Here is a 12,487-nt window from a genome sequence, read left to right on the forward strand (position 1 = left end):
TAAGAATTTCCAGTTGAGACAAAGAGCTAAGTATAAGCGAAATAAGCCTCATGACAAAAGGCTTGCTCTTCTTAGACCTCACAGATCAATTCAAATTAATACCTCGCAAAAGTTGATCTATAGTGTATCACAGGAAACAGTTGAGTTTACAAAGCTTAGAAATACAATCGGAACAAAAGCAACACTTTTCCGATGTTATTAAAATCTTCAGAAAAGCCAGTAAAGGCACGGGTCATTTCTGCTACACAGCATCAAAGCCACCTACTCTCTCTTGCAAGTGGCACTGCTGCCTTTGAATTCACCGAGTCAGGTATGCGGAGGTGAGACGCAGTCTCAGCCCGGCCATCGTGCTGGCTGCTGTATGGGGAAGTCAAAGCAGTTGTACAGGGCTCCCTGCACCAACAGTAATACCAAACAAGGGTCTACCAATGTTCATTTTAGAACAACTGTGCAGAACAATGGAAAAGCAGAACTTCGTACTGCTTCTGCCACCTTAGTCATTCACTGAAAGCAACAGAAACAAGTTGGATAATCTGTGGATTCTGAAACAATGAGAAAAACAGGAGAAACTCCGACTTCAGGTTTACCAGCAGCTGCTAACCTTTACTAGAACACTCTGTCACTCCTTGGCTAAAAAAATACTCACTTTATTAGTGAGGAACTCTAAAATATTTGCAAATTGCTTATATAGACTTTTCTAGCTACATGTGTGTTTGTTACTAGAGATAGTAAACAAACTACTGTGGTACAAATGTCTGCTAACGGCGCTCCACTATCTTTTAACACAGAATCCTTTCAAAAGCCCAGGCAAATTCCCTTCACCCTGGCTCACAGAGCCGCAACATGACATGTCACATTGAAAAAATGTGTTATCTTTTAATAGGTTAAAAAGCGGTTATTTTTTAACAAAATCACTGTAGGAAACAAGGAGAGAGAAGCGAAGTACAACAACAGTCCAAGTAAAGAAGACTACAAACCCCAAATGCTTTTCCTCTTCCCTGGTGAAAATGCAAAGTCACTCCTGAACAGAAAGTTGACAAAGCTGCATTTCATCCATGCAATTTCAATACTTTCTAATTTAATCTTTTTCTCCTTTAGCCTTTGGAGAGACATGATAAATCACATGAATTTTCCCATCTTTTTCATATTTATATACGATACAATTATTTAAAACAGCGTAAATTATGAAAAGGTTGTTTCTAGTCCAGGACTCGCTCAGCATACATTTTACACTGCATTCTGCCCCAACGCAGAAACAAACCATTCCTCTTCCTCTTTCAAGCTCCCACACAGCAGCAGCATAACACCATTTGGATTTCTAGCAACACCAGAGAAAACTTAAGACTGCAGCTCAAATATTATTTTTAAATCCCCTGAAACACTTTTTAAAAATTTCGTTTTCTGCAATCTACTTATAATGTAAAAACCTAAACTGCAAGATGAAATCACTGGACAGTCTCCTTTTAAAAAACATTTTATGAAAATTCAGTTTTGTATAAAACAGGCATTGACTTGCGTATTTTCTAATAACCCATTAAAAGAAGTTTCAAATCAAGCTTTAAAACGTGTTATTAACCATCTACCCAGCCATTTGAAAGATACATGCCTGTGATAAGAGTATTGTATTGCCATTAACCTGTGGGATGGTTCGAGACATCTCTTATTCACACAAAACTCTAAATGCATCTAATTAAAGCCACAAGATCAGCTGTCCATATTAATCACTCACTAGTTTAATTAAGGTAAACCAGCTTGTCAGAAAGCCAGGCTTCTCTCTATTCTTCACCATTATCGACTTTTAATAGTTCACTGGATTAGTAATTACTTGTTTATGGCATTATCAAATACCTGGCAGAGAAAAACCATAGCAGTGCCCAGGAAACTGCTTTAGGTGACTCTTGCCTGGGACATGAGGAGAAATTGACCCTACCAAGTAAAGTTTTCTAAAAAGCCACACAGTGCGATTTAGACACAAGTACGACTCAGAGGAGAAACAATCAGAGCTAGAACTATCTTAACAAGAGATTCAGACTTGCAAGTTTATTTTGCGGCTACTCTGATTAAAGCAGGCATTCTGAGCACTAAGCTAGGAAAAAGGAAGTTTGTGAGATTCCTCACTCGCTTGTAAAAACGGTATCTGTCACAAGAGAGGGCAGGCACATACAATGCCAGTCCACAGGGGACAACAATAAAGTTACAAGTCCTACAATTAAGCAACATCTTCTACAAAATCAGCCTCTTTCCTAAGTAATGAGGGTATAGATAAAGAAGGTAGCAAGCCTCTTCCTTGCTATTCAAGCGCACTCACCTTGGGAGTAGATCCCAGACAGCACCAGTTCAACACAACGCAGCGGCTGAGGGATGACAATCCTGTTCAGCCTACGGGCGGTCCTGCCTGGCAAACTGCTGCCAGCTCTCCCTGAAGTCCTTAGCATTCCGTTGGATGTTCCCCATCCACTTTGGCTCTGCTCAGCTTCTGAAGTTGTGGTGATCCCAGACAAGACTGATGATTGCGGGTTGTTATAAAATGCAATCACACACCACATAACCAAAATTGGGGAGGAGGGAGCAGGAGCAGGAGCATGGAGGAAAAAAGGGATTATGTATATTCCTAATTCTCCTTAGGCATACCTGCTGCCATCAATGATGAACATTTGTTCTGGGAAGAGCTGCTACCAGTGGAACGCTTAGCATATGAACGCTAACCTAATTCCTGTTGGAAATAAACCAATTTCCACTCTCTCTTTTACTAGAGGAGTATTTCAACCTAATAATAAAATCTCCACTGTAGCATGTCAGACCAGCAGCTCTCTGGTAGCAGGCTGGAATTTTAAGTCTTAATGCTGCAACATCAGCTGTAATGAATTCTACGTAAATATGACTTCTAAAAATAAAAAGCCTTTTTCTTCCCTTAAAACCACGTATGAAGGAGAGTCTAAAAGAAAAGGAAATGAGGTCTAGCCTCTTGCTGCTGTCAGTAATGAGGATCTTTCTGAAACAATTTAACTATTCCCACCCAGTGCAACCCACATAAAAATATTTCACTTGCATTATTCAGCTCAACTTTACATTACCATTCAACACAGGCCACAATAAAAATTATAACTGCTTATAAAACAAGTGAAGAATACGAGAAAAGGCAAAGTGGGATGAACAGACTGAGCAGAGTTAAATACTGAATCACTGTAAAACTCCACCAGCCACACAAGGTGAATTCCATTGAATACCAAGACCTGGACAAGAAAATTGTTTTTCCACAGGAAAAACAGATTAATGGAAGAGTTTTCCATAGATATTATAATCTATAACAAAATAGCATATCTACTTATTCTTTTATCAGTAACTTGTGCATATTCATCAGATCTTGTTCCTTTTTACTTGCTTAATTTCATACTGAAATATACAAGAAGTTGGTTTCCAATGTCCTCCCTTATCTGAATGTTCACCTTTATTTTGATTACTGCTGGTGGTTTAATAAACTAAACATTTTAAAATGTTATTGAGAAAAATGAAAGCGATACTAAAAAAAGTCTGGATCTAAATTTAAATACAAAGAAAAAAGCACCCATCAAAACGTACACATGCACTTTGCAGTAAGTATTATGCACAGAACAGAGGTCAGAGTTCCTGAGCAACCTCAGCTCCAACAACCAGGGACGTTGCTGCTGATTACTACTGAAGAACCAGTTCCCTTTCCACATTTTCTTTATATATGTACATCCACACACGCAATCATACACGCACACAAAAGCACTGCACAGTTATGACCCATCTGAAAGAACACACATTCACCGTATTGTCAGTGCTCTATTGTAATGCACTCTAGCCTTTCTGAATGCAACGTTCAGCTTCAGCTTACCACCCTGACAAATACAGGAAAGCACTTTATGAAACCAATTTAATTGGGAGGTGACAGAAAACATACAGCCATTTTCTTTAGCCTTATCACTGAATTGGCTTCAGCTCCAATCTCTGCCAAATCCCACTCAACAGAAGACATTAACCAGGTCAGCAGAACAGGTGCTGCGCTGTGTCTGGCAAGGGGCTGGCATCCCCACAATTACTTGCACACAATGAAGCAGTAATCTTTACAGATCATCTCTCCCAAGAAGCATATTGGAGACAGGAGGAGAGGAGAAGGGTGGAAGGGAAGGAGGGAGGGAAGGAGGGATGGATATAAAAAAAAAAAAAAAAAAAAAAAAAGGCAAGAAAGGAAAATGAATGTGTAGCTGCCTCGCGGCTCAGCAGATGTCTGTGTGTGATGTACGAGGCTAGGATAAGCTGTCGTAGCCCGCTGCCAAAGAGTGGTAAGTGATTAAAGCCTCCACCAGGCTAAGCACCATATTTAGAGTCTATGGGGTTTCGAAAGTTGCACCCATTCCTTGCTGTGCTGCCAGATGTTGTTGGCTGGTCCTGCTCCTATTCACTGTGCGCAGGAGGCAGCAGTTGGTACAGCAAGGAATGCAATCTGGAATGTTTCCGGAGGTGCTGTACATTAAACCGGTGTCACCCATCCTTCACCTCTACTGAATGCTGAAACAACTCCAATTTGCTGCCACTTCCCTCTTGGGAAATGGCCAAGATACAGTTGTGCCTGGCAGACCCATTTGTTTTACTCAGGTGATTCTCTTCCCTCAATGACCTCTATTAGTTTAAGTTTTAATTTAGATTAACCCCAGCACCCCAATTAACCAGTGAGGGGAAAAGCTAAGCTGTGACTAGTCATATTTCTGAAATCACGATTTATCGAAGTTAAAGTTATTAGAAGGAAAGACGGGCCATTCATCTATTGCTATTTTTCTTTTAAAAATTTAACATTTCATGGCCAATAAGCACGTACTCTGCACAGGTCCACAGACTGTCAATCACAGCTGTTTCTCCTTGACCACTTCACAATTCTGTTACACTAACTTAATTTCTTCTGTGTTCTTAGGGTTCATTTGGCCCCCGTGTTCCACCTCAGTGTTACTTCACTGCCTTACAGATTTGGTCTCTTCCACCACTGCTGGCAACAGACACTCGCTGATCATCATTTTAAAGCCTACACAGATGAATCTGGCACCTTCACCTGCCCAAGGGATGCTGCTCAATTCACAGCAATACTAGCAGAGATGCTCTTACAACAAAGACACAGCCTGGAGAGGAGCTAGCTTGGAATACTATCCTGGCTTCTGGGGTACACTGCCTTGAGTAGATCCCTCGCTAACATTAAATATTCAAGTTGCCCTAATTCTGCACTAGGTGAGGTCTACTGCAAAAATTCTCCTGGACATCTACAACAGTAGGGCTGGAAACATGTTGAAAACCTCCTTGTAGAGGAAAAAACCCAGCAGTGGTAAGGTTTTATGTATTTCCTATCCATAAAACACAGATAAGAATTACAAATTTCAAGTATCTTTTTATTCACCTTTAGTCCTGGCTCTGCAGAGGAAACCCCAAATTTTCAAAGTATTCTAATGCTTCTGGTTGGACCAGTTATCAGAGTAGTCACATGGCAACACCTCTCTTCCACTGCCCCAGCACTTTACTAGCCACCCCAGTAACTATTCAGATCAGAAATTTCTGCTTTTCTAATGCTATAACGATATTTGTTTAGTCCTAAAGTTAAAGCTCTATGTGGATCATCAAAGCAAAACTAGGGTTTTGTGTGCTGGGGAAGGACTTACAGTGAATCATACTCCTCAATATATGCCAATTTAAGTATTTCATAAAGCTGTCACTGTCATTTATTAAATAAATTACAAACACAAGGCTTCCCTAAGCTGCAGCCTCCATGCACTGAGTGCAGATTCCTTGTTTCTAAGAATTTTGCAAATAAAAAGAATAACTGGCTTAAATCCAGGCTGGCACAACTCCAAGAAAAGTGCTAGAGAAGCCCTGCAGCTTTTTCATTCAGTAGGTAGATGAGATGATGGAGGCTGAGATGAGAGTAACTCAGGTGCTTTTGAGAATCTACTAGAATCGGTTTTCATAATGGGACTCTGCCCACAGAGAACAGTCACCTTTAGAGAATTCAATAATTTTTCTCTTGTGTAGCAATGTTCACCAGCAAGAACAACAGGCACAGCCCTTAACCTAGAGCCCGGACTCACTCAAGTACAGCAGTACCAGTAACAGCAGTAAAATTTACATCCACAACACGAGTTTAAGCTCACATAGGCCTATATCAAAAGTTGTAAGCAAAGTCCTCTGAGGCATCTATAGAGACCTGGGATGTTAGAACAGGTAACCGAGTTTCACTGGTAAGAGAAATTTAGAGCACAGAACCAACCGCATTAGCTCCGTAAGTATTAAAAACCGACTGGAGCCATAATTCCAACACAGGTTTACCATCACCTACCTGGTGATAAAAGTCATCATCATCAAATATCTCCTCATCTATGTCCTTCAGGTGCCTGTTGGAATCTGACTGAGGGAGGACTTCCTAGAAGCACAAAGGAAACACCAAAAGCTCGTATGTGCGTATTTCTGTCTCTAGCTGATGACACCATGTGCAGCAGCTTGTAAACACATTTGAAGATATGAAGGAATGGAGAAAAACTCCCAACATAACAAGCTTTTAAGGATCAGGAATACATTTAAAGGCAAGGCAGAAATGCTGCCAATGCCAAAATAGATTTATGATACCTTTACTGGGAAATAAATAGGACTGTGCAAAGACTTTCTGGCAAAATACTACAGATATTTTTAACGTAATGGCAAAAACACATCCTGCAAGTGCAGTGATTCTAAATGATCTCTCAGAATTGAGTATTTCTTCATTCTTAAATACTAAATTAGTAACAGACTTCCTACTAACATATTCTGTAGGTTACATGCAGTATGATTTTAGAAGTGACCTTCTGGGTTAAAATTTCTAAACTCCAGAGTAAAAACAAAGTTTTGTTGCCGCTACCTCAAAAAGCGGATTTAGTGAGCATCACTTCCTACAGCACAAGAGGGGCACAATCACAGACCAAACCTTGTTTTCCCCTGTCAAGAACTGGCACAGGAAATAACACAAACACCATAAAACTGGAATTAGAATGTCTACATCTTTTTCTTAGCCATTACATTACAGGAATCAACACTCAGACATCTCCTTCATAAATCTCTCACAAACAAGAATATTACCTGCTAAAGACTCAAGCTAACTGTTTTGCAGAGAGTTTCACTGCTGCTACAGAGTGAGTTATATAAACAAAATACCCTTACCGAATTTTCAGGCACAGGTTCAGGGACCGGATGAGATTCCTGTTCCTTCTTTCCCAGCACTGTATACACTGATCGCTTGGTCTGTGTCCGCCGTAGTAATCTCTCTTTGTCCATCATAATATGATCAATCTGAGTCAAGATTGAACGCTCAAAGGCACTGAAACCCTGCAACAACATTAACTAGTGTCAGATAATGCAGAAAGCTTTTCCTCGAGGCAGCAATGTTCCTCTATCTTTCCATGTCAGTGGATAAGCAGACAGCATTCCAAGAGGAGGGGGTATGGGCTTCGTTGCAGGGATTTCTGCTAGGATTTTTTATTTGTTTCTCCCTCTTGCTCCCTTCCCAACCTGAGGCAACCTGATCCTTGGCTTAATAAAATGCCTTTGCTGTTCTGGTTCAGATTAACTTCTCAATGATTAATACTAACTCACAGATGTTAGGAGACCCTGGATCTTCGGGTGAAATGATTACCCATTGTATTAAAGCGTACACTTCATGGAGGAGGAGAGCCACAGAAGCCCCTAGTTCTGTTATAAAACACAAACAGCTTGTTGATCAGCAATAGTGGCATTTTCATAGGGCTTACTTGGTGCTGGAGACTGGCTATGATGAGATGTCTGGCTGGGAGAACATCAATACTATCCAAGAGTTTTTCCCAAAACTTGGAAACCATTTGTCTCTGAAAATTTTTCCCTGCCCATCTGCTCAAAACAAAAGATAGCAGGCTTATGCCTTTGAAATTTGAGGGCTCAGCTCCTTTCCAACCGTTAAGTTTTCCCCAACTTTAAGTTGGGGAAAAGTGCGTAACTGTGTATTTCTTACTGCTGTAACTCTCAGCTTAACTCGGAACTGCCACAATAGGAAACTTTCAAATCAACTTGTTCCACACACCTCTGCTAAACAATAAGCATGTCAGCACACACACACAAAGACTTGCCTTTCCCACTTTTCCAGATGCCAGCTTTGTCTTGTCATCCCACTTCTGCAAGACGTTGTTCCGGTATGTCCTTAAGTCCGCATACCGCTTGGCTATGAATTCCGGGTAGTCCTCGAACTTTAGCTTTCGTTTTGGGAGACTGCTCCTCTTCTCCTGGGTCTTCTCCACTTGCTCTTCATCACTACTGCTAGGGATTTCATCATCACTAGAACAAAAACATGCAGACTAAACACCCTACACCACTCTAAGGCAGTATGTCTTTACAGCCCCTCCACTACCACCCATGCTTTTTTCCACACCACAGGGATATTTAGACCCATGGTTTAGCCCCTTCTCTGTTATCAGAAAGACTACAAAACAGACTTCCCACACTGGCAGAACGAATTCAGATGGTCATTTGTGCAGATACAGCAGCAACTGACCAGCAGAACAGCAGAGAGGCTGCACATTGTCCTGTTTGTGGGAGAGTTGGAGGCTTCTTCAGTCTCAGATTCAGCTTCAGAAACATCTTATTTTGTGTCTTATTTTGTATTTACCTCTCAGGTTTTGATTGCTTTCCATCTACCAGATGCCTCGTGCCTGGGTATTGATAAAGCAGCTCATCCTGAAGTTCCACTAATACTTTCAGCAACCCCTCTATGGCTTTACAACCTGCAGAACAAGAGACACACGTGACAATTTCCCACTGATCCTTGCTTCTGATGAAGACTTAGCTTTGTAGTGCTTAGTTTCTCTTCTTGAATCTGAATTTCTGCCTCAGCTTCTGCATGTCCCATTAACTGTTTTTCTCTGATCAGTTAGAAATGTGTTTTTATCTTCAAGCTGATTTATAGCTGTTAATGTCAAACCACAACGCTGGGAAAGAACACTTCTTGCCTAAAAAGGGAGGAGAGGAGGCAGGACTGCCTTCTAAACATCTGCCTGGCTGCACATGGGGAGTACACCGATCTAATGTTTCGTCAACAAACATTCAGACTGCAAAGCCTACAGGATTGACATACTGAAGAAGCGCTATGTGCAGAAACATCTAATGACACACATATGACAACAACCTTTTTTGCCGACTCACTCATTTCTCTCCTGTGTTAAGTTCTACAGCAGAGGCCAGCCTCAGCTCAATAATACAGAGCAACACAAGGGAAAATGTATATACCTACAGCCAGTCTAAACTCGACCTCTGACTTTTCTGTCTTGTACACAATGTGCATGTTATAGGGAGCGGAAAGAGGGAAGGCAAGAAGAAAAAACAAACTCCTGCAGGGCTGTGACTACCGCTGGTTTCTACACCACTGTGCTTACCACACAGGAGGTATAAGAAATTAGATTGTAAATAAAATCAAATGTAGCAAGATCTGATCTATGGAGGAAACTTAAACAATGACCTGGCAAGTTTAATGAGAAGATTCTGATCAGAAAAGCAGAACTGCAGGCCCAGAGATCCTTAGAAAGAGAGAAAGTGAAGAAAAAATTGGGGTAGAGAGGTGTACAAAACGATCAGTACGTGAAGGTTAGTTTTACAGGCATGAGGAGTTGCTTTCCAGGGTATTTGCAGATACAAATCCTGAATGTATATCTGATGCTGTGCATCCAAAGGCTTTCACAGCTGACCATTTTCCGGTATCTGTGCAGATGCAGAGAAAACAATCTCTGTTCCAATGATCCTATGTTCTCCAAGGACACACAGTTGCAGCTGACTGTGGGAGGGGTTAACTGCACACTGTTGCAGCATCTGTTCTTTAAAAATACTTCTTTTGTGGCAACCAACAAGCCTCCCCGCAGAACGCTCTGATATAAAACAAGTGTTTGTCTAGGCCTACACAAAGTCTCCCTTTGTACATTGCTACGCATCAATCACAGGGTCAGCTCTCACAGGTAAAATGCTTAGTGTGCTTCTACCCAAAAACCTAAACTGAACTTTACACAGGTTAATTTATATTTACCTGACACTGGCGTAATGCCTTCTGCTTTTACAAAGAGGCACCGCAGAAAGAAGAAATGCGCTGCTTGGATAAATGTAGCACACCACTTAAGGATCTGTTTTCTTTGCAGGACACATTCAGGCCAGCTTGGCTTCCCTCCCACCCACCCAGAGCGAGCGTCCTCACAGGGCAGCTGTACCTTGCGCTGACAGAGCACCTGGATTTGTTCCGAGGGCAGGAGGAGCACTGTGGTGCTGCGATGTTCCCCAGAGCTTCCCCTGGTACCTCTGCGGCCAGTTCCTCCACTGACATGAAGTCTGTGGGGCTGCTCTGCTTAACTCCCAAACCTGTTTCTTTCTTTGTAGTTAGCATAAAAGAATGGAGAGGACTTTTCACCACCTGATTTTTTTTCTTCATTTGTTTTTTTTAATGGAGGACACTGAGATCATGGGTGGGGTGAACAGCAAATCTTCATCAGCCAAAGACAGTGCAAGCAGAAATCAGCCCAGAGCTCAGAGGTCTCAATCTCCCGCATGTTACCACTGTGATATTGCTCAGTTGTCACCATCTTCAGATAAATTACGGCCTGACCTCAGTAACAGGAATGTCAAGGAGAAGATGTTTTAAAATTTTTGTTGCGCGTCAGCTGTTGGACCCCTCCTCCCCCAGCCCGCAGTTCATTATAGATATGTTCTGACAACTCTTCTATATAAACCTATTAACGGATTAGGTTTGCTGTACTTGTAAAACAGTCGTGTGTTAACATCAAAACAATTCCAAGAGACAAACAGACAAAAGCCCTTAAAAATGCATTTGTTGTATGTGTCTGCAGCTAAAGTGTCACTTGCAAAAGGAACGTGCCCCCACCCTAGCCTGAGTGCACAGCTTACAACAGCAAAATCTTTCCCACTGCCTGTAACACAGCTAAATGTCCCCAGAGCTTCTGAAACTGTTTATTTTCTACCCGCTGCCTACCCTCCAGCAGCAGTGCTAATGCACCCCAGGCGGCTTTGATCCTGTCAATTACAACTGGAGTAGCACTCCAGCTCTTCTGGGGTATATCAGGGCCACGGCAAGCAGGCAAGGAATAAAGACAGGCTCAAGCTCCCCCAGGCTATGAGATATGGACCCCAACAGAAGTGGGGATGGGGAGCAATTTTATTTGGAGTGAAGGGGATGGAGAGGGCAGGCAAGACAATGACTGTGGCGTCTAACCAGGTGGGAGGGCTAATTATTCCAGATAGTGGCTTCATCATGAGCCTCTTACAGCTGGGTAATTTCCGTGTTTTCAGTTCCTGTGTATTTAATAGCATTATTGGATGGCATTCTCATTGTTACTGTTGGCTGCTTAAGTGCGCTGTAAACTCAACTTCAGAAGCCAAGTGTCACCCTCCTCTGCCCTCTTCCCATCCAGCCCTGCCCTATCCATTTCATGTTTAATTCCAGAAGGGACTGTTTTCTTCCCAGTCTCCTCTCTCTCTTCACCTTCTCTTCCCTCTAATGCCCTCATCTGCCTTTACACTGTCTGCTTCGGGGAGAAGACTGAATCTATCAGTGAATGAAGGCAGCATAAAACAAAACCATTTCATAGATGCAAACTGTGTCATTTTGAAAGAAAGCCGGATGCTAACCCTCCTGCTCTCCTACCCGCTCCAGCAAATTTTTTTTTAACGCTGCTCCTTGTCTGAAACAGACAATTAAACAGAAAAGAGCCACAAACATGGAGCTTTCAAGCACGCTAGTACATTAAGGCAACCAACTAGCAGCTTTCACATGTGATAACCATCAGGTTTGTACCTCCTGCTCCCTTCCCCGCTCTGTTCACAGAACAAAGCCAGCGATACCTCCTAAGAGCACAGGCAATGCCAGCCCTGACCATGTAGCAGGGGCCTCCCACCGCCATCAGCTGTGCGAAGCCCTAGGCAGTCCCTGATTTTCAGTTTCTAAAGCTTTCGGGACCAAGAAAGTATTGACACTAGGGTTTTCACAAGCATCACAAACTGGCCAAGGCTGAGGCAATGCTGTTCAAGCTCTGCGACTGCCCTCCCATCACTCATTCACCATCAGGAAGATCCTGATGCCAACAGCTTATGCCCAGAACTACATGCACTAACTGCCGTCAGCACCACTTCTGGGAGTTGCTCTGTTGTGTTCAGCCAGCAACTGCAGCTTAGACATCCCCAGCTGCCCCTTCCCAGCCCAGTGCACCCAGCAGCACTCAGTGACTGCAGGCACAGCACTGCCAAAGCAGCTGAACTACCATAAATTGCAGTAAGTAACCCCCCCACACACTTGACTTCACAGGCATAGCTGACCACCCCAGTTAACCCCTCTGTGCCTCTCCCATCGTTTCTCTCCTCCTCTCTGCCAGCAGCTTTGCTGCATCTCTCTTGTAACCTGCACTGCAATGTGACAGGGTAAATATTCCACCTGATA

General features: G+C 42.5%; 1 protein-coding gene across 1 annotated transcript in view; it reads right to left on the reverse strand.

The window, feature by feature from the left end:
- The window catches only part of AATF (apoptosis antagonizing transcription factor), a 55,596-nt gene that overhangs the window by 26,004 nt on the left and 17,105 nt on the right, over window positions 1-12,487 (reverse strand). The window contains exons 5-8 of the mRNA XM_056341630.1: window positions 8,669-8,783; window positions 8,133-8,337; window positions 7,195-7,359; window positions 6,341-6,424 (exon numbers count right to left, since the gene is read on the reverse strand). Of these exons, the coding sequence (XP_056197605.1) occupies window positions 6,341-6,424; window positions 7,195-7,359; window positions 8,133-8,337; window positions 8,669-8,783 (569 nt within the window). The remainder of the gene's footprint in view (window positions 1-6,340; window positions 6,425-7,194; window positions 7,360-8,132; window positions 8,338-8,668; window positions 8,784-12,487) is intronic.

This window comes from Falco biarmicus, chromosome 1, assembly GCF_023638135.1.
Source record: "Falco biarmicus isolate bFalBia1 chromosome 1, bFalBia1.pri, whole genome shotgun sequence".
NCBI lineage: Eukaryota > Metazoa > Chordata > Aves > Falconiformes > Falconidae > Falco > Falco biarmicus.